We start from the raw sequence: 24,874 nt of genomic DNA, 5'->3' as shown, positions 1-24,874 counted from the left end.
AACAATAGAGTCTAATTTATCGAAACCAAAATTGACCACTTATTCATCACTGGGAGACTACTGTAAATCAAACGTTGTCACCGTTCTCATTGTTGATTAGATCAGACATGCGTTTTCAAATAGTTTATTTATGTAAACGTTGTAAATATTTTGTTACTGATGTCACTTGATTTTAGATCGCAAAGAAGACACGGTTCTTCAAACAAGGTGCTGCCTGATCCAGCAATTAATGTTTCTTTCATGCGTCTACTGCCTTCCTGGTAAAGCCGCCAGAACTTCCCAAATGAAAAAGAAAACATAAAACTCACGTGATATTCTCTGTACCAGGTTTCAAGTTTATTCTGCAGCAGTTTATAGGTCGTTGTGTTGACCAACCTTCGTAAGGTGTCAGCCATAACTGAGGTACAACCGCTTGTAGTTCTGGGAATCTGCCACACACTGACACCCCTCCAAACCACTGCCAGCTAAAGCAGAGCGCTCTCTGCAGTATTTATACAGTGGCTACACGGATTGCTATGTGCTTTCAATGTTAGGGACGCTACGCTTGCGCTGTGCTCTTACTGCTGATTTTTAGTTGTAGCAACGCTATTTCCTTCGCTGCTGGCAATCTTGTGGTATGTCATCAGTTTCTACTGTACTGCAGCATCCATAAATGTATGCTATTGATCCAATTTAGCAAAAGATTGCACGGCTTTCCAACATGATTAAATCTTACCATATAACATTAATAACGAACACATTTTCTGCCTAATTTTGTCATTTTCTTCAAACTTAAAAGTGCAGGCGTTTGCGCTCTTTTCAATATGCTTTTGTTATTTCCTTAAGGAATTACACTTTAATTGACGTTATAGAAAAATAGAATAAAATATATTTTACTTGATTAACATGAGATTTGAACACAGAGAAGACCCAAAGATCAGAGAACAGGGATTTTTTTTTATTCCACTGGCATCAGGTCATTATAAACACATAAAGGATAAACTAGGAATGTACATGGGTCTACTGTGTGGGTTATATTGGCTAAAGAATTCCTTTCTTTCTCTGCTCCCACTTGCTACCAACCCTCTCTGCACTAAAGACTTCTGCAGGTAGCCCTGAACTTGCAGTGATATGTGAGATCCAGCAGTCACAAATCTTATCTAGATGGTCACCTTTTGATACAATCCTATGGCTTACCACAGCAAAACAGCCAATGTCACTACCACCTTTACTAAGAGTTATCCTGTACTTAGTGTAGAAACAAGCAATCTTCTTTGGGTGTCTATCAACATGCCAATGCCCAACTTTAAAATGAGGCTAGAGATGTCTCCTCCAGTCAGTCCACCATCCATCACAGTGACAGGTTGTACATCTGTCTCTGTCACTGAAACTGGTAAAACTGCTTCTGTTTTTCTCTGCATTCCCCTCATTCTTTTTCTCCATTTCTCTCCTGTTGCAGGCAGATTGTGAGTTTTAAGACAAATATCTCTCTATACTGTTAGCACTTGTTCATAAGCAGATTGTAATTTAACTTTGCTCTTTCTAAAACAAAATTAGGAGCTTTTCTGCATTTCTTTATGGAAGCCAACCTTGTATGGATTACAACACTGATGTAACATTAAACCAAAAGTACACCTTATTCCACACACTGTTAGCTGAGCGAGAACACTTTGCAATCAGACATACCTGCACACACACAAGGGGAGATCAAATCACAAAGGACAAAGAGATTATCCAATTAGAAACAATTTAAATACAACACAACTGAGTGAAACCAGTTTATCAATGCCCTTGCTTTTTTGGTTAATTGTTGTCAACAGAAAAAAAAGACATAAAGTTAAAGTAGGGCAGCACAGTGGTTGGCACTGCTGCCTCATAGCGCCAGGGACCAGGGGTCAATTCCACCCTTGGGCAACTGTCTGTGTGGAGTTTGCACATTATCGCCACATCTGCGTGGGTTTCCTCCAGATGCTCTGGTTTCCTCCCACATCAGAAGATATGCAGGCTAGGTGTACTGGCCATGCTAAATTTCCTGTAGAACTCAGGGATGTTAGATAGTCAGTAGATAGGGGTTATAGGGGAATGGGTCTGCGTGGGATGTTGTTTGGAGTTTCGGTGTGGACCTGTTGGGCTGAAGGCCTGTTTCCACACTGTAGGGGTTCTACGTTAGGGAAATGGCAGCCTCTGTGGACCTATTATGCCAATAGGCAAACTGTAGGGAATTGAGGCAGGTTGGGAGATTGGCGTTGATGTGGGCCATGACCGGCCTCTCAAAGCACTTCATGATTATTGAAGTCAGAGCTATTGGACTGTAGTGATTAAGGCAGACTGCATGTGTTTTCTTGGGTACGGGGATGATGGTGGTTTTCCTGAAGTAGGTGGAGGCTTCGGCTTCTAGGAGGGAGAGGTTGAAGATGTTGGTGAACACCTCTGCCAGTTGATCTGCACAGGATCTGCCTGGGGACACCATCCAGGGCCATCGCTTTCCTTGGGTTGACTGACAGAAACTGAAGGCGTCTGGATCAATAGTCTAGCAATAACACCATTAGACCATGACCAGTATTGATTATTGGCAATCCTCTTAGAGTCATTGAGTGCTACAGCACAGAGATAGGCCCTTCAGCCCAAATGGGTCCATGCTGACCAAAACGTCCACCGAAGCTAACCCCATTTCCCTGCATTTGGCCCATGTCCTTCTAACCTTTCCTAGCCATGTATTTGTCCAAATGCCTTTTAAATGTTGTTAATGTACCCACCTCAACCACTTCTGCTGGCACCACTTATGCATACCACCCTCTGTCCAAAAAAAGTTGCCTCAGGTTCCCATGTATGCTTCCCCCTCTTACCTTAAACTGATGCTCTCTAGTCCTTCATTCCCCAACCCTGGGAAAAAGACTGTGTGCATTCACCCTATCCATGCCTTTTGTGATCTTATACACTTCTATAAAATTGCTCCTCAGTCTCCTACGCTCTAAAGAAAAACGTTCTAGCTTGTCCAACCTCTCCCTATCACTCAGTCCCTTGAATCCTGGCAACATTCTTGTAAATTTCTTCTTCACCCTTTCCAGTTTAATAACATCCTTCCCACAGCATGCTGACCAAAACTGAACACAATACTCCAAATGCAGCCTCACCAACGTTCTGTACAACTGCAACATAACTTCCCAACTACTGTACTCAGTGCCCTGACTGATGAAAGCCAGTGCGTCAAACGCTTTCTTCACTGCCCCCGTCTACCTGTCACTCAACTTTGAGAGAACTGTGCAGCCGCATTCTAAGGTCGCCCTGTTCCACTACACACCTTACAGCCCTATCATTCACCATGAAACTCCTAACTTGATTTGATTTTCCGAAATGCAACACCTCACTTAACTATATTAAACTCTGTTTGCCCTTTCTGGGCTCACTTCCCCAGGTGATCAAGATCCCCCTGCAATTTCTGATAATGTCCTTCATTGCGCACAATACCACCTCCTCCACCCATTCCTCCCCCTCCCTATGCTGATGGTTGATTCCAGATTCCCCCCACCGCGCCGATAGTTGAATCCAGCAAAGGGGGCGGGGCTATAGCGCGGAGACAAGATGGCGGCGGAAGAGGTGAGCGAAGGATTGAGGCGGGGAGCAGGGCTGGTCCTATTACTGTTTACCGTTAGGGAGAACTGGATCAAAAAAATGTGGCAAGATGAAAATATGTTACAGTAAATAATTATATTCATATAACATTCTGAAAATAATTATACTTTGGGGAGGAGTTGGTGATTTTTAATGACGTTGTTTGTATTAAACCTCAGTTGGTTGTGGCTGCGCTACTGGCTGCAGTATTCCGTTAGTTATGCCTAAAATTAACGGAAAAGATGAAGAGTTTACGAAATAAAATCTCATAGCGAATGAGTTCAAAACATAAAGATTGGAAAAATTGGGCTTTCATAAAACCATAGGGTCCCTACAATATGGGAACAGGCCATTCGGCCCAACAAGTCCAAACTGCCCCTCCGAAGATCATTCCATCCAAACCTAGTTCCTTACACTTCCCATGTCCAACTCACCTAACCTAAACATCTCTGGACACTATGGTCTATATAACACGGGCAGTCCACCTACCCTGCTCATCTTTGGGCTGTAGGAGGAAACGCACACAGACACGGCGGGGGGAATATGCAAACTCCTCACAGGCAGTCGTCCAAGGGTGGAATTGAACCAGGGTTGCTTGCGCTGTGAAGCAACAGTGCTAATCACAATAAAAGCCAGAATAGAAATAATACAATAAGGAATTGCTAGGAAAAGTAGGGACTGAATATTGCTTGTTTTCATTAAAGCAGGGAGCTTTAAAGATTAACTTGATGGTATTTAAAATCATGAAGTACTAGAATAGAGTATTTTATTCATTTGTGAGACATGGGCGCTGCTGGCTAGGTCAGCATTTAATGCCCATCTTTAGCTGCCTTTGAAAATTAGTAGACCCATGATAGCATTAGGGATGGAATTCCAGTATTTAGACTCAATTATAAAAGTAGTTTATAATTATTTATATGTAGTAGTACTGCACAATCTTGGAATGTGTACTTTCAAAAACTAGTGTATCTGTATATAACTTAGATTTTCAACAAATATTCTTAAGTGCAAAACATTTTTTAACCAATGTATTTAGTAAATATCTAAATTAGTTCATAGTAAGACCTGAGTGACATTTTTCAGAAGGGAACAGCTGCAGAGCAATAGCACATTATTTGCAGTGTCAATTTCCAACTTTTATTTTGACAGAGCTCAAATGGTCCAGTTCGACGTTCCATGCACGAGAAAGCAGTTGATCGTAGAAATATAAACAAAGAGCACAACAGCAACTTCAAGGCTGGATATGTTCCTATTGATGAAGAGAGACTGCATAGGACAGGATTGAGAGGTCGTAAAGGCAACCTGGCCATTTGTGTAATTGTCCTGATGTTTATCTTGGCAGTGATTAATTTAATTGTGAGTACCATCTTTTCTCAGTATGTTGACCAACTGAAAAGTCATGGGAATTTCATGTAATGAATAGCAGCAGTTATTTTGCTAGATTACTAATCATTCTGGGCTAATAATCAGGAGACACGAGTTTAAATCTCATCACAGCAGCTGGTGAAAGATGCAGTAAATAAATCTGGAATTCAAAGCTAGATTTGCAATGGTGTTCATGAAACCAACAGATCGTCATTAAAATCTAATTCATTAATGTCCTTTAGGGAATGAGTTCTTAAGAATCCCTAGTGGAAAAATGAGCCATTCAGCCCAATAAGTCCACACCAGCCCTCCAAGGAGCATTGCACCCAGATCCGTCTTCCTATCCTGTCCCTATAATCCAGCATTTTCCATAGCTAATGTACCTAGTCTACACATCCCTAAACACCATGGGCAATTTAGTATGGCCAGTCCACCTAACTTACACATCTATGGACAAATCTGCCATTTTTACTCAGTTTCCGCTATATGTGATTGCAGATTCTGAGAATCATGAAAAATCCAATTGCAGAATCTGAAAATAACGTTCAGATTGATCATTGTATCCCATGTATCAAGTTAGAAGGAAGACCTGCGTAACAACACAAAAGCACAGCATCTATTCTAATTACATTCTAACTTGATTTTATATCTATTTCCGTGACTTTTTCATATATCAGGGTAATAGCAATGTTGCCAGTACAAATTTATTTTAATCTTTAATTTCTGTGTTTTCTATTTGTCCCTTGCTGCTTTTATGTTAGTGGTCATGACTGAAAGCTACGCCATCTAATGATTAAAGAATTGTCAATTGTGCTTCACTGTATTAGTATGCTGTTGTATATTGTTCCCCTTCTTATAGTTCTATTTTAGTGCTATATTTTCATATGGGATGCTTACTGTGGATCACAACCTTGTCCTGGTGAAGTTTGTGTATTTTGAGCAAAGGCGCTTGCAACTCCTTTCTCCCACTAGGACTACCCATGGTGGAGAGTTTGGGGGAGTTGCCAGACAAAGCGCAGGATATAAAGTCTTCAATAGCGGAACAGACAGATAAAGATTATACATCTCAGTGATTGCAAAGGTGAAAGAAATCTGCAGCAGCAAGGTAATCTCAACCATTATTTAGATGACAACCAATCTATCAAATTTATGTGGATGGTGGTGGTGTTCCAAAGTCCCCATGATAAATAAAATCAAACCAAGCCTTGGTATGGGGACGGTCAGTTAGGACTCCCAAGCCAAGAATCTGCAGACAGGAAGTTGATGTATGATGGTCATTGGACATTTGTGGTCGGACAGAGCAGCAGTATCTATGACTGAGCAGTTCACTTCAGGATATTTTGGTCACCCTAAATTAGTAGGGCCTGTAAACATTTCTTAAAATCACCACCGTCTGGATGGGGTGGCATATCCTTTTGATCGTTTTTGTGCTGAAAAGTGGGATCAAATAGTCAGTTGTGCCAGTTGACTGTGCCAAGACCACTGGGTTTCAGCAGCATCATTAGAAGGTCTACTTCAATTAGGACAGTAGTGAAATAAATGAAAACTGAAAGAACTACAGATGCTGTAAATCAGGAACAAAAACAAATTTGCTGGAAAAGCTCAGCAACAGGCAGCATCCATGAAGGAAAAAATAGAGTTAACATTTCAGGTCCAGTGACCCTTCCTCAGAACTCCATTCAGAACTCTTCAGTTCAGAGGAAGGGTCACCAGATCCGAAACGTTAACTCTGTCTTTTTATTCACAGATGTTGCTGAGCAATTCCAGCAACATTGTTTTTGTGAGTGAAATAAATGACTCTTAGAATAAAGCCAAGCATCCTTCATTGCCTGGCAGAACAACCCAAGGTCGCAAATCAAGGCAGCATTCCAGCGGCTGCATATGAGGGATAGGAAGAAAAGTCCAAGAAATCCAAAAACATGCTGACCAAATAAAAACAAAAAAAAAACTGTGAATTCTGTAAATCAGGAGTAAAAACAGAAGTTGCTGGACAAGCTCAGCAGGTCTGGCAGTATCTGTGAAGGAAATAACAGAGTTAGCGTTTTGGGTCCAGTGATCCTACCTCAAAACAAACGGACAACCTCCTTTTGCTCACAGGATAAAGCTTCTCTTTTCAAGGATGACAACATGGTCCATTGATGCTGGAAAGAACATTTTGAAACGCTCCTGAGCTGATACTCTCTGGACTATCCCCCACTACCCTGTGGTAGAGTCCATAGGTGAATCACTTTCAATGAGAAAACTGCAACAATAAAGCAGATGGTTTTGAGTGGAGGGGTGGAGGTGGAGGAGGAGGAGAAAGAAATAATCTGACATTCATGGTGTTTCAGCTGAGGTCTTCAAACCTAGTGGACCTTTGCTCACATCAACGCTCCGTGCACTTCTAGGGCTTTGAGAAGAACTCCTACTACTGCACCGTCCAACTTCAGGATTGTCACAATTGTAACTATTTTCATGAAGGGAGATAAATAGTTTCCGTAGAATGATTTAAATATTCCCTTTGTCCATAGTAATAAAAATCCTAACATGTATTTTGCTGAATCGCCCTCTGGTGTCTGTATTAAATCTTGACTAAATGGAAAACTCTTAAACTTGGTCACCTGTGTGTCAAATCTAAGCTGAATACCAAGATGTGCATGATTTATAGTTTAAGGATGACTGCAGTGTTATTGCCCACTCAGTACTAGATTTGCAAACCACTCTTTAATTTCCTTGCTACTGCAAGTAAGAAACGTGGCCTGTCATCGAGGGTTACCAAAACAACTCATCAACACACTGGTCAGCCAAATATTCCATACCTCATTATAGAGAGGCGCTCTGGAATATGTTGAGCATTTCTCATACCTTGGCAGCTATGTTTCCTGACACACCACCATTGAGGAGATCCAGTATCCGATCAGCTGTGCTAGCTCAACTTCTACAAACTATGGTGGTGACTGTTCAACAACAAAGACCTCCTCTACAAGTCAAAACCGTTGTAGTGTACAGAGCAGTGTTTTCAGTGAGACTGGACTATGTATCATTGTACTTAATGCTTGGGCAGTTCCATCACTGTTGCCTGTACTACATTCTTTGGATCGAACAAATGTTAATGTACTTATTGAAGCTTAATGAAATCTCACCTCATCTTCTAAACTTCTTCAAATACAAACACAGAGCCTTCAACAGCTCCTGGTAGGACAAGCCCTTCATTCCTTGGATCGTTCTTGTGAACCTCCACTGGACCCCCTTCAACACAAGTACATCCTTCCTTAGATACAGGGCCCAAAACTGCTCACAGTATTCTGAATGTGGTCCGCCCAGAGCTTTATACGTCTCAGCAGTGCATCCCTGCTGTTGTATTCTAGCCCTCTCGAAATAAATGCTAAATTATATTTGCCTTCTTATCTGTCAACTGAACCCGCATACTAATTTTAAGAGAATCCCGAACTGAGACTCTGAAGATTGTTTCTTTTCCAAAGCTTTTCTCCTTTTAGAAAATTGTCATTCTTCCTACCAAAATGCATAATGTCGCACTTTGCTACGCTGTATTCTGCCTGCCACTTCTTTGCCTACTCTCCCAGCCTGTCCATGTCCTCTTGCAGCCTCCCCACTACCTCAACACTACCATCTATCTTTGTGTCATCTGCAAACTTAGGAACAAGATAGCATGGTGGCTCAGTGACCAGCACTGCTGCCTCACAGTACCAAGGACCTGGGTTCAGTCCTACTCTTGGGCGACTGTGTGGAGTTTACAGTTTCTGTCTGTATCTTTGTGGGTTTACTCTAGGTGCTCTGGTTTCTTCTGGTTAGGTATGGTTTCCTCCCACAGTCCAAAGATGTGCAGGTTAGGTGGATTGGCTAGGCTAAATTGCCCACGGATATGCAGGCTAGGTGGATTAGCCATGGGAAATGTGGGGTCATAGGGATAGGATAATGGGGGTGAGTCTCAGTGGGTTGCTCGTCAGTGTTGGTATGGACTTGATGGGCCAAATGGCCTGCTTTCACACTGTAGGGATTTCTACAGTTCTTATGAGCAATGCTTCTAGTTCCTTTGCCCAGATCGTTATTTAGCTGCATCTTGTGCAGCACCGTGTCAAAAGCCTACTGGAAATCCAAACAGATGCCGATCACTGACTCTCCTTGGTCTAACTTGCTCATTAGCTCTTCAGAGAATTCTAACAGGTTTGTCAGGCATGACCTCCCCTTGATGAAGCTTTGATGACACAGCCCTATTTTACTATGCACTTCTAAGTACTCTGCAAACTGATCCTTAATAAAGGTTTCTTAAATCTTACCAATGACTGAGGTCCGGCTAACCAGCCTATAGCATCCTATCTTCAACTCACTCCTTTCTGAAAGAAGGCTGTTACGTTTGTCATTTTCCAATCCTCTGGGATTCTCTCTGCCCCCAGCGATTCCTGAAAGGTCACCATTAATGTCCCCACAATCTCCTCAGCTATTTCCTTCAGAACTTTTCTCATAGTTTCCAGAGATGTGTGGGTTAGATAGATTAACCATGGGAAATGCAAGGTTACAGGGATAGGGTAGGGGTGAGTCAAAACAGGATGCTGTTTGGAGATCAGTGTGGACTTATTGGGCTGAATGGCCTGTTTCTACACTGGATTCCACGATACTATGATTCTGTGAACTCTGAGGTGTAGTCCATCAGGTCCAGATGATTTACTAATTTGAGACCTTTCAGCTTCCCCAGAAGTAGTGATGGCCACTACCCTCACCTTCTCTCCTGACTCTCTTGAAGTTTGGGTACGCTGCTGGTGTCTTCCGCCATGAAAATTGACGCAAAGTACCTATTTACTTCCTTATCTATTTCTTTGCTCCCTACTTCCCAGTGTGCTTGATCATTCTAAGGTGCTGGATTCAAGTTCCATTCTCCTGGGAGGCATGGGTTCGAATCCCACCGCTGCCACTTGTGCTGTCAGCTGGTTGTGTTGGTTGGCTGTTATGCTGACGCTGGGTAGAGATGAGTTGCGCCTAAGTTGAAAGCAACAGAATGAAACATTTACTTAGTGGTGGGCAGCACTGTGGCTCAGTGGTTAGCACTGATGCCACACAGCGCCAGGGACACAGGATGGATTCTAGCCTCTGTCTGTGTGGAGTTTGCACATTCTCCCAGTGTCTGCATGGGTTTTCTCTGGGTACTCCGGTTTCCTCCCACAGTCCAAAGATGTGCAGGTTAGATGGATTGGCCATGCTAAATTTCCCGTAGTGCCCTGGGATGTTTAAGCTAGGTGGGTTAGACATGAGAAATTGAGGGAATGGGTCTGGGTGGGATGCTGTTCAGAGGAATGGTGTGGACTTGTTGGGCTGAATGGCCTGTTTCTACACTGTAGTGATTCTATGATTTCTGCTTCTGCAGCAGTCCAATGTCCACTTTTGCCTTTCTCTTACCTTTTATAATATCTTAAAAAAAAACTCTTATAATCTTCTTTTATATCTTGTTTTACACTTCAAAGTCACTGTGTCTTTTCTCAAAACATGGCAACTTGGACATTAATAATGGAGAGGACTTTACTACCGATTATTCAAAATAGCAATAACTTGTCTATCAAACTGCTGAGCCATAACGTCTTCATGTTGAGACTGACCAAAGGCAGAATGGTGGCAGAGAAAGAAAGTAAAGGAGCAATCCTTGCTGTCTCGAACCCACTGTCTCATGAGAGAGATATCCTGCCCCATGTGCATAAAAATGCATAAAAATCTGCAGGTCCTCAAATCAATGGCAGTTGATGATGACTGCTGCCACGTAGTATGGATTTATAGTGTATTGGCAGAAATAAAATTCTATTAATTACATCATGATTTTGGCAAATTACAACAAGAAGAGTATATTAACATACAGAAAACCTTTTATTAACTGTGACCAGTGCACTGTTTGATCAAATATTCTGCATAATCAAGAGGTACCCATAACCACAGTAAACCCTGACCAAGCAAAGCTACAAGACATCAACATCCTGAATGAAAATAGTTGTAAAAACATTGATTCACCTCCTAAAATAACTGTAAAAACAGTAAGTAGCAGAAACATAATGCAGGGGGTATACACACTGTTATACTTTATTTGCAACATAAATACTCAGACATTGCAGTATTTGAGATGTGTGATTTTTGCTAGTTTATCAAGAATGCTGATTGACAAGGTGCTGGTTAAAACAAAGTTTGCTGCAGTAGGTTAATTCACTCAAGTCAGTTGTTTTTGATTCTTATTTATCAATCAACTTGCTGGTTATTGCAACACATTATAATGGAAATGCTTCACTGTTTATTTGGCCGTGATGTAACATGACTGTTACTATTTCAGATTACGCTTGTTATCTGGGCAGTAATTCGCATTGGTCCAAATGGCTGTGATAGTATGGAGTTTCACGAGGAAGGGTTGCTACGGTTCAAACAGGAATCTGACATGGGAGTGGTATATCCCATGCACAAGAGTACTGTAGGAGGCAGAAGAGATGAAGACTTGTTAATCACTGGCAATAATCAACCAGTAAGTCTAGCCCTTTTGTAGTTTAAATTTTGCAAGCACTGTAAAGGGTGAACAGTATGAATAAAGTGTAGAAAAAATGTTAAGATTTTCAAAGCTGAACATGGAATGTGATGAGTTGACATAACTTGAGTTGATCTGTCTTAGCACAGAAAAATATAATGTATGCTGTTAAATGCCCTTCAGAATAGCTGAATTTCCATGTGGAGCTAGAAATGTAAAAATATTCATCTAGAGTTCTCCAAATATCTACCAACTGGCCTCCCATTTCTCATCTGCATACAGCTCCTCGATGATGTAATCAGAAACAAAGCAAGATTCCACATATAAATTAATGACATCCAGATCCATCATCGACTGTCTCAAACTGTCCCATTGCATTTGATTTGTTGCATTGCTTGTCTGACAACTAATATTGGTGACAAAATTTCTTCCAGTTAAAAATTTGGAAGCTATTCTCTACACCACCCCTAATTTCGTTTCTAAGCCGAGTATTCCATCCCCCTCTCTGGCTGTGATTTGAGGCTGTGCCCATTTGTTTACCTAACAGCATCCTAAACTTGTATTGAACATATGACTTGTTCTCTCCCCCTCCTCTTTCTCCAAACTCTTGTCACCCACCAGGTATCCTTTCCTAATACCAAGACTGCCTCCTTCCACTTCTGTTGTTACCCTTCTCCACCCCTGCATCAGTCTATCTGTTGAATACACATCCATAGTTTTGTTCTTTCTGGATTTGATGATTACAATGATAAAACAGAGTTCTCCTGGTTGACCGGTATCTTTTACCTTCCTCAAAAAAAACTCATGCAACACTCTGCTACCATTATCCAAAATCACACCAGCCCATGCTTACCCATCACCTCTGGGTTTCCTGTCCTACATTTGCTCTCAATCCAGCAATAGCTCAAATTTAAAATTATGATCTTTCTTTTCAAATTGCTATATGGCACTGATTCCAGACTGTTTTACAATTTAACCCCATTTTAACACTTGAAATTTAACGTGATCACAGATGCTAACATAAGTAAAACAGCAATAAACCAGTAGAGTAACATTCAGCATGTAATGTTAATGTGTGCATGTTGTGGATCGGCAATGCATGATATGAATATGAAAATCAGTTTTTAAAATAGTGTAGGCTTCAGGCAAGCAAGCCCCCTGTATTCTCTAGTGACTGAAGACTGAGCAAAGCCTCTCTTCTCCAAACCCCTCCCCCCACACATACACAGAATATATGTGTATGTATGAATAATCGCATGCATACCTATGGTAACTAATAGTGAGGCATGGCAACTCTGAAGCCCTGATTAGTATGCAGCTGATTTACCAATCCTCTGCTTTTGCTCTGTTTATTAGTGCTTACCTGTTATGAAGTTCACATTTTTCTGAAGATTTTGGTTAAAATTTGCAATTCTCAAAGTTCATTCCTTCATTCTGTATCTGAATAAACTGATACTTGAAGGAAAACTGTAATTTATGCTGTTATCTTTCAAAATAGACCAAGTATTAAGTAAGAAGGTTACACCCCAACTCTGCATGGATTTCAGGACAGACAACAAACTCTTCAGTTTGTAAAAGATGTCAAGGCTCAGACAAAGGTCATAAACAGTTACTGAGGAAACTCACCTGCAAATAACTATGTTCTTGCAGCACGTTCAATGGAGAATGTTCGACTGCTTGTTGATTGCTTAGCCCTGCCTTAGAATACCAGCCTAACAAAGTCCACAATGGACGCAGATCTTGTATCAACCAGCCCTATATCATGTACTTTAAGATCCCACAGTCACTATTAATACATCACACCCCTCTGTTCATTGTAGGAGCTTTGCTATCTTGAGTATTACCTTCAGTTACACTACACGGGATAACAAAATCAGCCATCAGCTGACAAAACTGATAGACTTTGCCAAAGTCTGTCTCAGAACAAAAATTAAAATTTACCTACCAGGCAGTATTTCTAGATCAGTTGTTTATGGGTGTGAGGCTTGATCAACTGATGAGCAACATGTAAAGCAATTGTAAGTATTCTACCCATGCTGTCAGAGTTCTCTTTGTAACATCAGGTATCAGGGCAGAATTTCTAACACTACAGTTCTTGCATTGTGTTGCAATCCTGGCATTGAAAGAATGCTAAGTCAATGTTGAGTCCAGTGACTCTTCATAATGCTTTCTACCCACAGATACCACCTGCTGACTTTCAGCAGCAATTTCTGCTTTTGCCTCAGTTCTGCAGCATCTGCAGTTCTTGATTAATTTATCTGATTGAGAGAATGCATATCAAAGCTCAGGTTGGTTTGGTTGGCCATGTGTTGCAATGACTTGCAAATAAGATTCACAAATACTAAAGACAGTACTTTACAGCAAGCTGAGCATGGTAACCCAGACTAGAGGACACCCCAAATGTGGAGACAAAGACAATCAAAGTCAATTTCAGAGCATGCAAGGGGCAACAAAAATCTTTGACAAGCCAAATGGAAATGTCTTTGCCATCAATTGATTTTCTCTTTTGAGAAGTGTACCTTCAGAACAAGTGAGCGTGGTGTGTAGTTAATGCCAACACCCAGCCCACCAACACTGGCTCCGTAAGTAATATTTACAATCAGGAATGTAAATAGAGTTTGTTTAATGTCTCACATGAGATGGCCTGTACGTGGAATGTTCTGATATTTGCCACCACTAAATGACACTAGACTAGGAGTGGTTGAGAGAGCTCCCACTGCCACCAAGTCTCCTGTGCTAGTGCCTTTTCAATTTTCAGTAGTAATTAACAAGATGGTTTATTGCATGACAGTAGTAAATACAGTTTGTATTACTAGTCAGGCATTAGTACTAAGGGCTGTCAACCGTATAGAATGCATCTGTTCCCTTCATGTACTTGTGCAGAACTCAGCTACCTCTGTGGTTGGGTAGAGCTACTACAATTTTAACATGAATTCCTTCAGAACCAAATCTTTTTACAGCATCAGGTCTTTTTTGAAGTTCATTCATTGAATCAGCAAGAGAATCTATTTACCCAGCGACACCTTTCTTACATTGTCTTGATCCACATACATAAGAATTGAATCTCCCTTAAGTTTCATTTAAGTTTTTCAAATCAATTGATTTGTTAATTCACCCTCCAATCCGTTAAATGCACGCGGAACAAGCAACAAACTCCCAACTTTTTAAAATCGGTTTTGAGAAAGAAAAATCCTAGGCATCAGACCATCTGTGTTAGTGGAATGTTTCAGTGGCAGATGAGAAAATCAATGATTCACATGTTAGATTTGTTCTCATAGAGTTAGTATTCGTTGGACCTTTTACCAATCTACCCTGAGACCAAGAGAGGAGTAGGACAAGGGAGAGCCAGAGGCTGCCTGGCCCTCAAGCACCAGGAAGAGCCTCGGAGCATAGTACATCAGTAATAGTGGAAAACTGGCAATTGTCCCATTACAGTAACTTGTATTTCTACAATTAATTTAGCACAGATTGAGTGAATATATCAGTCCTTTCTAATTTAACAGCATCAAGTTTTTAAACTGGAGTCCATGTAAAAATTTTCTTCCATGATTAAAATGAGTAAATCTGTGCGGGCAAAGATGTTGGATGTGAATACCTTGAACCACAAAAATATAAAAACACCAAGTCATCTGTAATTTGTGTAATCTCTACAATTTAAAATCTGATGCGTTATAATGCAGAACACTTATTAAAATTTTTAAGTGCAGCATGTTCCTGAAATTGGGAAATTTTAATTTCCCTTTACCTTTCTTTTCTCACCGTACCATTCCTCCTCTTTTGAAGGAGAAAGGACAAGTTAATTCACCTAGCTTTCTATCTTTTTCTATTTTTATTTGAGAACACCGTGAAGTGCATGAAAGTAGTTTGGAATGTTTTCTTTCCTGCCCTGTGGGGAATTGACTGGCTTACACATACTGCCTCTCTCACCATACCGAAGCAAATCTAGTGACTGCAACGCTGAGACTTGCCCATCTGATAACCAGTCAAACTATTACTTAGGTTACTTATTCACAAGCTTACAATATAGCAAAGACAAACATACCTAAATAAGTTCCTGTGCAATTCTTCTTTGTGATATTACTTTATGAATTTATAATCACAACTTTTGATCCTGTGCTCTTTCTAGGTGGTGTTCCAGCAGGGAACAACCAAGCTCAGTGTAGAGAAAGATAAAACCTCCATCACTAGTGATATTGGAATGTCGTTTGTTGATCCCCGGACCCAGAAAACTGTGTTTAGCACTGACTATGATACCCACGAGTTCCATTTGCCCAAAGGTGTGAAGACACTGAATGTACAAAAGGCATCCACAGAGAGGGTTAGTATTAAACATGTTGGAGTTCTTTGACATTCAGTACTTCATGCTATTTCACACACATCCTTCCTTTGCAACTTTTGTTACTGGATATATTTTCTGGATATTCTGAAACGTCTCCTTAAATGTTTGCTATTGTATCTCAGCCAGTCTATGAATCTAGTTCCCAGTTTACTTTTGCCAGCTGTTTCATGCTCTCATTATTGCTCGTGTTTAAGTTTAAAATTCTAATCTTGGATCCGTTTGTCCGACTTAAACTGAATGTGAAATTCAACCATAATATGATCAGTTTTGTCTGATATAGAAAATAACTTCTAGCTCCGTCTGCTGTTGCATTCTTAGATTGTACATTCTTGTCCTTTCCTATCATCATTTTCCTTACTGCTGTCCTGTCTTCTCTATCTAGTTTGCAGGATCCCCCAAAACCTGATGTGTGTTCTCCACTGTTTAGTTTAAAACCCTGTCCACCACCCCAGTAATTCAACTTGCCAGAATTCTGATCTGGGATGACAAGGCGTAGAGCTGGATGAACACAGCAGACCAAGCAGCATTAGAGGAGCAGGAAAGCTGACGTTTCAGGCCTAGACCCTTCTTCAGAAAATGAAGAAAGGTCTAGGCCCGAAACGTCAGCTTTCCTGCTCCTCTGATGCTACTTGGCCTGCTGTGTTCATCCAGCTCTGCACCCTGTTATCTCAGGTTCTCCAGCATCTGCAGTTCCTACTATCTCAGAATTCTGATCTGAGCAGGTTCAGGTGAAAACTGTCTAATCGTACAGATCCCACTTTCCCAGTTCTGGTTTCGGTGCTACAGACAATCAAAATCCACACCAGTCCGTGCATTCATTTCTAACTTTAGTTATCCTTTGTCAAATTGCTTGTGGCTGCGGTAATAATATAGAGATTATCCTAAAGGTTCTGCTTTTTAATTTAACTCTAATCTGCTCATATTCCCTCAGCAAGATCTCTTTTCTAGTTCTGTCAGTATTGGTATCTACCATATTTAGAACCACAATATGATCCTCCCCTCTACTGCAAGTTACTCTCCTGTCCAAAGGAGATATCCCAAATACTGACTCCAAGCAGACAACACCGCCATCTGGACTCTTGCTCTAAGCTTCAGAAAACTGTATCTATCTCCCTGTGCCGGCCCCTTCTACCATTACATTCCTGTCAACTTACCTCTCATATCATGGTGCAATTGGTAGTTCACTCAGCCACCCTGCACTGCCTGTTTTCATCCATACAAGAAACTCAAATCTCTTGGGCAATTGCAAAGGCTGAGGTTCCTGCAATTCTAACTTTTTGGTGCACCTTACCTACTTCACTTACAGTTACACCCTCCTGTCCCTGACCATGTCCAAATTAAACGACCATATTCTAGAGGGATGAGACTGCCTGAAACAAAGTGTCCGGATAACTTCCCACCTTCCTAGTGTATTGCAGTGTCTGCTGAGTGACTGACTCTGAACCAAAGTTTTTTGATCTGCAAATTTTGCTTCAATATATGTTTACACTGGATCATGTGGAGTGGAGTTGAAAAGCTCCCGTTTCCTACAGTTGCTGCACGTCGTCTGCCTTGCCATATTTATGATGTTAAATTAAAGTTAGTTAAGTATGACTAATAAACCCTACACTTCCCAATAAGCTTTAATAAATCTTGTACAAATACTAATATTTATAAAATCTGACATTTAATAAATTCAGTCCTTCATGATAGATGGGCAAAATACTCACCCATCAGGTATTCTGTGACATCACATTTTTGATTTTTTTTTCGTGAAGTTTTGCTGCTGATCAGAGCTGCCTGACAGTGGGACTGATCAGCGGGACTGAGTGTCTCCCGTTCTCACACTAGTATTCGGGACCTTATAGTACCTCATTGACTGGCATCTGACTTTGTCCCTGAAGGATGGAAGTTTCAGCGCAGGTCTCTTAATGACCACAGCCTTTAAATGGTTGCAGGGTAGCCAGTATTCAACCCATAGTTTCCATTTCTGGTCTTAGTCTGCTAAACCTATGCAGAATGGTTTCTTTGACTTTTAATGTGCATGCAGTAAGTGCACCCAAAATCTTGGTTTTTTTTGGGTGAGATTGTAGACGTGCTCACCAAGCTGGAGGGTTAGGTTACAAATGTTTTGTCACCCTGAGAGGTAACGTCACCAGTGTGCCTCCGGTGAAGCATCGGTGTTCTGTCCCGCTCATTATTTATATTGCTCGGCTTGTTGGGCTGTTCGGTACCATTTCCAGTTCTGTTTCTCAGTAGTTTGTACACAGGGTCTAATTCAGTGTATTTGTTGATGGAGTTCTGGTTAGAATACCTGGCCTCCAGGAATTCCCTGGTGTGTCTCTGTTTGCCTTGAGCAATTATGAATGTGTTGCCCCAGTTGAATTCCAAACCCACCAGCTCAGCGAGCATGTCTACAATCTCATCCATAGCCCGAGCTACAAATCTTCTCAAACAAATTTGATTGGGACAGCACATCCTTAGTCGCACAAGCCAAACAGACACACACCAGGCAATTCCTGGAGGCCTAGTATTTCAACTGGAACTCCATCAGCAAACACATTGAATTTGACTCTGTGTACAAATCACTGAGAAAAAGAACCGGAATTGGTACCAAACACCCCGACAAACTGAGGCATCATTGTAAATCTAGAAATACTGTTGGGCCTTTTAAAATGTGTTTATCCACCTGAATTGTTATTATATATTTGAACTCCCAAGGTTTTTCCTTTATCACCTAGATACCTCAGCAAACTTAGTGAATATATACTCAATCCTTGTTTTTCCTTCCAACTTGTAAGACCTCACATACACCCATATAAACTGCATCAGCTTATCCTATCAAATAATCAGTTTTCCTGAGCTTTCTTATTGTAATCGTCATTTGTGTTTGCTCCAGAGCTCCTATTTTACTGTTCTCAATAAATTCTTAAAGCATGATATACACAGTCCCAAAGTGATTCATTAATTCTAGTGTTTTGAGATGCTTCAAGGTTATGGAAGTCAGTATAAAAATGCAAATTTTTATTTTCTTTGCATCTGTATACGTGTATTAATTATAGAATCCTATAAGTGTATAAATTATAAATCAACACAATTTCTTAAAAAACACGACGCAGGCCGTTTTGGTTGAACAGCCTTCGGTGTTGGAGGTGCAATTAAATTTAGCATAAATATGGATACAGCCCTGACCCCTACAGCACACCAAATCTAACTCTTCTCCAATCTTAGAAACACCATTTATTCTTGAAAGAAATTCTATAAATAATAAAAACATTCTAATTAGAAATTGATGCTTATAATTAAGTACCGATGGATATATTTTCAAGATTCTTTTAATGACTTTGTATTTTCTATTCTCTATATATTGGGGCTTTTTTTGGTTTGGACATTCAGTTTTCTAATGTGCTGTAGGTCTATTTCTATGGCTGTCCAGATACTCAGTTTCACACACATCCCTACATTTCACTCATGCATGTGTTTATTACAGTATCAATGCAATGATGTTTATATATAGATGGGTATGCATGCTGTTTATTTTTGCTGACATTTATCATTCACAAGGCATGGCCTGTTCCACAAGTATCATATTTATTGGTATAAATCTATTTATGGAATTTCCAGAAGAGAGAGAGTGAAAGAGGATTCAGCTATTTTAATAAGCTTAGTAGTTAGAGTATTGCCAGTATTACCTTAAATGCATTAAATGATCTCCCTATGCTTACAACAAAAACATGTTGCTGGTACTGCATAAAATACATGTTAGAAACTAATACCATCAGAACAATATTTTGTGGAAATTCTAAGGTTGGGGTGTGTTTTAAACATTTATTTATGCTGACATATTCAATGTCTGTGACTGACACAAATTAGATCGTTCTTTCAGATAACAAGCAATCATAGCACTGATCTTCAGATTCATGCTGGTGGCCGTGTGATTGTGCGTGGCAATGAAGGAGTCTTCATCATGGGCAAAACCATTGAATTTCGCATGCGAGGTGATATGGAACTCAAGGCTGTGAGTGCAGAGGTCTTTGATAACTTTGTTTGGTAATAGAGTAGTGGTTTTCATTTCTTACTTGTGTTCCAATTAAAATTAATGTTTATTTGAATTGTACTGACAAATAGATGGGAAAAATTGTAATATGATAAAAGATGACACAGGAATTCGAATAATATTTCGTATGTCTTCATTGAAAACTCAAAAACGTTCCAAAAGTAGTGAGATGCAAAGGGTCTAATCTAGCACAAATTTAAATTTCTCAGTTAATACTGGAGAAATTAATGGGACTGAAAACTAACAAATTCCCTGGCCATGATGGTTTTAAGTGATCAGTATATATGGTAGACTGATTGCTAGATCATCCAGAATTCCTTATCTTTTAGAATGTTCCAACAGTTTGGAAGGAAACGAAAACAATCCCCTTAAATCGAGAAAGATAAAAAGAGAAACTGCTGCTCAGTTAATACCTTAGCCGTTGAAAATCTGAAATAAAAACCAAGTTCTGGAAATGCTCAACAGATCATACAGCATCTGTGACACAACCTAGAAATGTAACAAATTTTGAACAAATGAAAGGCGAGAGAGAATTGGGAAGAAAAGAAATGTAATAGATGGGGCTTAATATAAGGAGAATCTTTGAGAGAGTTCTGTGGGCATCTGACTAGTGGTAGATGATCCACTGCTTTGTGAAAATTTTGGATGTGGACATGCAGAGTTCTGACCACATTTAGAAAATAGGGAGACTAACCATAAAATAGGGAAACTTAAAGCTTAAAATATTATTTTTTTTAGAGAAGAAGTGTCCAGATTTTGAACATAGACTTGAGACAGTGCAGTGGAGTTTTTAATTTCTAATTTTCTTTTCATTTCTCAAGTTGCACATAATGTGCCTACCTAATGTTTTGTTCCAAAAGGTGGTAAAAATGATTAATTTTTCTAATGCTTTTACCCCTAGGTAAACAGTATAATTCTTAATGGCACAGTGATGATTAATACATCACGTCTTCCAAATCCATCAACTGGAGAATTTCTGGTAGATGATGGCTGGGAGCGTTATAAACTCTGTATGTGTGCAGATGGAACACTCTTCCGAGTTCCGGTGAAAAATGGAAATATGGGTTGTCAAACATCCAACAATCCCTGTGGAATCATGCACTGAAGAGGAAAACCTAGCATATACTGAGAAATGAGGGGATAGATGATGGCTTAATTTATCATTCAAAAAAAAGTGAAGCCGTTTAATGCAGATGGGTCACTTAGGTTATAAAGGAACAGTGACTAAAATAAATTAAGTGCCTGACTTAATTTGAGTAGACATTACAATAAGATACAAGAGTTGTATAGTTCAACAGCAGCTTGAACAATGGCCTTTTGTTACAAACAGGAAATAAATCAAATTGGCAGGACAAAGTCCATGTAATACAACAGATATTGAGTTAAGAGTATGGAGAGAATTAAAATTTTGCATAAAATTAAACCTATGGTTTAAAACTGTAAATAAGGTTCGACTCCAACTCAAAACATTTTTCTTAAACTTTCGTTGACTGAAAATGGCATAAATACATTAATATTAAGAACACTTTAAAATAATAAAACTAGCTCCACCACCTCATATTTTGAATTTGGCAATCAGCATTACACAATGAGTTTGTTATAAAATCCCTAATAAAGTAAGCATTTTATATTAATTGTGGAATTGAACTAGGATTTACCTTTTTCTAGATGTGTAAGTGAGCAACGCATTGCTTCGAAAGGTTAGAATTGAACTTGTCTTTCATCTCATGTAAACATCCCCAAAAAAATCCATGCATCAGTAGCTCTCAATCAAATGGTAGATAGGGGTGTCTCCAGGGAATCTAATTTTATCATCCTATCTGGAAAGGAGCATATATCATGTATCCAATTTTGCTATTCTTGAATGTACTTTACAATCACTGCATCACATTGCAGGGCACAACATTGTGGTTATTGTTGAGAAGACCTATGATTCTAGTCCTGTTCATTTTAACAGAAAGGAGAATCCCATACTTGCAATTACACAGCAGAAAACTCAACATTCTACTTTTTTCACATAGCAGTAAGCTTAATCTTGGAAGTGGAAGAGCAACGCAATCAGTGCAGAAAATTGACATTTTTGACAATTTTGGGGAAGGTTGCCATAATAATTCCTTCGAAGCATGAACAAGAGAACTGTGTAAAGAATTTACCAGCTATATTCTAATTTCATTGGAGTTACTGTTTACAAAACATAAAAGTAGTTGAAATAAACTTAAGAATTAATGCAAGCTTCACTGTTCTACAATTAGTTCTCATAAAATGAGATGGCTAATATCTCTTAACATGTTTCTAAAGTTTATACTAACAGTGATTGGAAAGCTTAATTAGTGGAAAGTGGCTTGATGTCTTACATTTTATTTGAACATATTTTAAGCTGAGCTAAAGAAATGTTCAACTTTTAATTGATTAAACCAAAAGTCAAAACATGCTTTATCTTTCTGATTTCATATACACTACAAAATGTTTTGTTAGTAAAGAAAATGACAAAGTTTAGATGCAAAATTAAATAGTTATATTTTTTGATGGCTTTTCAAATTAAAATCCAAAACAAGCCTGCTTGAAACGTTGTGAAAAAGTAACATTTGTGACTAAAAATAGCTTTGGAGAGACTGTTCATTAATAACTAGTTATTTGTGAAGAGTGAATGCAAAGGTAATTAAGCTTTGGAGCTAAAGTGCATTCACTGCACCATATAACCATGATCTTATAACTTATTTAAAGATCAGTTTGTTTTCTGTAGACAGAAACCAAAAGTTAGTATTATCAAATTAATGGATGAGATTTAGCCCTACAGTTACTATCACTAAAGAACGTAGGCTTAGGAAGTTGTCAAAAGGCTGCAAAAAGTCACAACACAACTTGCATAGTGCCCCCATGGCTGAGTCTTGTCAAGTGTCTATATCTAACTGAAAAAGATTTTAAAATAGTCATTAAGTTCGAGTCTGCGTTTTATCTTAATCAAGTGTGTTTTGCGCTTTGAGCTTAATGCTCAGGATTAGACAGCTAATCTCTTGCATAGAGTTGGAGATGGTGGGAACTGCTGATGCTGGGAATCTGAGATAACAAGGTGTAGAGCTGGATGAACACAGCAGGCCAAGTAGCATCAGAAGAGCAAGAAAGCTCCTCTTTCAGAAAATTTTCTGAAGAAGGATCCAGACCCAAAACGTCAGCTTTCCTGCTCCTCTGATGCTGCTTGGCCTGTGGTGTTCATCCAGCTCTACACCTTGTTATTTATTGTATAGAGTTACTATTTTTGTATCACACTTGAATGTTGCCAAACAGAAAAGACATGTTACCACGTTCCACCTGTCAAGACTAATACATAAAACAATATCAACAGTTCATATTACTGGAGAGAAAAGGTGCTGGTTGGCTGGCACATTAGTGTAAGTACTTTGTGGTAGATGCTTTGTTTTGGGTTTAGCAAGAACGGTGTCTTTGGATGCAGAGTGCTCATTACAAACAATTGAAAAAAAACATGCTGTTTGATTTGACCCAATCACTGGAATTTGTAGTCTACGTATTGGATGTATTGTCAACACCAGTGCTGGTATAAATTGTGACCACTTTAAACTTGACATTTTTGCATTTGTCTGGAGTGCAAAATGAAAAACTTTGACAGTATGTTACTTTTTTAAAAATCCTTTCATGGAACGAAAACACCTCTGGCTAGACCAGAATTTAATGCCCATTCCCAAACGCCTAGGAGAAATTAAGAGTCGCCCACATTGCTGTGGGTCTGGAGTCGCATATTCGCCAGACCAGGTAAGGATGGCGGTTTCCTTTCCTAAAGGACATTAGTGAGGGTTTTTCTGGCAATTGACTCATGGTCATTGTTAGAATTCAAGAATTCTAGATTTTTATTGAATTCAAATTCCACCATTTGCAATGGGCCCCCCAGAAAATTGCCTGGTTCTCTGGATTTGCAGTTTGGCAATAATACCACTAGGCTGTTGCCTTCCCTTTAAGCAATATTCAAGTTTTGAACTACTAAGTGATTGTATTTCTGAGTCTGTTTTTCAGTATTGCATGTGTATTGTTAAAGAAATGTAATATAGCTTTAATGGTGCTGCTTCACTATTCCTCTATCATAGAAGAGTTTTACATTGAACAGTGTCATAGCAGAATACTGTAATAATCACTTGTAACTTCACTCAGTTATTGATACCAAGTGCTCTAAGCAGCTGAGCATTGTTACAAAAAGCAGTTTATTAAAACTTAACAGATCACAAGTTGCTGGCATAGTCTATTTTATATTGAATCTTAATCATTTTAAAATGCTTTTCATTTTTGCAGTGTGGGGTTTTTTCAGCCCTTCCTACATATTTATGTATTTGTTTAAAATATTGTGATAATACAATGTTGCATGAAGCAAGAAATTCAGTTTTAAACAGAGAATGACAGATGGATTTCAACTGGTGATGGAATTTTTTCAAATCAACTAAATGAAACAATTACCACTTTCTGAAAGGCTAATTTGCCTCATGTTATATCCAACCTTTTCTGTAAACACTGCAATATCTTTTCAGATAAGTTTAAAGAGAATGTTTGAACACTACTGCCTCTTCAAAACTTATTTGGAATTGTTTTTACTTAGGAACTTCTTCCTCCTGAATAAAAGCTATGGACAACATTTTGGGAGCTGAATTGAATGGCTAATTAAGTAAATTATTTGTGTTTGTAAGAGTTTATGTAGAAAAATATAAATAAAACAGAAAAAGTAATAATCTTATCACTTAAAGATGTCCATATTACCCTTTTTCAAATGCCTATAAAAAAATATTTAACACATTTTTGCTGATTGTTAATTTAACATGTTGAACTGAAGTTCTCAATGCATCATTCTTGACCAGTAGCTTACGCGAACAGACTGAATGGCAAACTTGTTTGACTTAGCATGGGCACAGTATATCTCGGTTGTCTTTACCATTGTAGGTAATATTTTATGAAAGTATTCAATGCAATTGTGTGTTTTGTTTAATAAATACTGTTTGTTTGAATAACAGTCCTAGAGATTATTGCTTTTTTTGGCTAATTGTGTAGGATTCTT

General features: G+C 39.2%; 2 protein-coding genes across 5 annotated transcripts in view; one reads left to right on the top strand and one right to left on the bottom strand.

The window, feature by feature from the left end:
- Positions 1-4,176, bottom strand: part of spata18 (spermatogenesis associated 18) — a 75,891-nt gene extending 71,715 nt beyond the window's left edge. For 2 of the 4 annotated variants that reach the window (XM_048531182.2, XM_059647762.1), the window contains exon 1: positions 309-445. In XM_048531182.2, coding sequence (XP_048387139.1) covers positions 309-395 — 87 coding nt within the window. In that variant the 5' untranslated portion in view covers positions 396-445. Of the gene's footprint in view, positions 1-308; positions 446-4,080 lie in introns of those variants that run through there. The other 2 variants (XM_059647754.1, XM_059647767.1) reach the window with 2 other exon arrangements.
- On the top strand, positions 3,495-24,829 carry sgcb (sarcoglycan, beta (dystrophin-associated glycoprotein)). Its single transcript, XM_048531196.2, has 6 exons — positions 3,495-3,576; positions 4,741-4,947; positions 11,261-11,446; positions 15,573-15,764; positions 19,651-19,782; positions 20,723-24,829. The coding sequence occupies exons 1-6, from the start codon at positions 3,562-3,564 to the stop codon at positions 20,924-20,926; spliced, it is 936 nt and encodes a 311-aa protein (XP_048387153.1). The 5' UTR covers positions 3,495-3,561; the 3' UTR covers positions 20,927-24,829.
- Positions 24,830-24,874: the final 45 nt, after the last annotated feature.

The sequence above is a fragment of the Stegostoma tigrinum genome, chromosome 1, assembly GCF_030684315.1.
Source record: "Stegostoma tigrinum isolate sSteTig4 chromosome 1, sSteTig4.hap1, whole genome shotgun sequence".
NCBI classification, from domain to species: Eukaryota; Metazoa; Chordata; class Chondrichthyes; order Orectolobiformes; family Stegostomatidae; genus Stegostoma; species Stegostoma tigrinum.
Note: the sequence above shows the minus strand (reverse complement) of the source record. Positions and strands in the feature narration are given on the sequence as shown.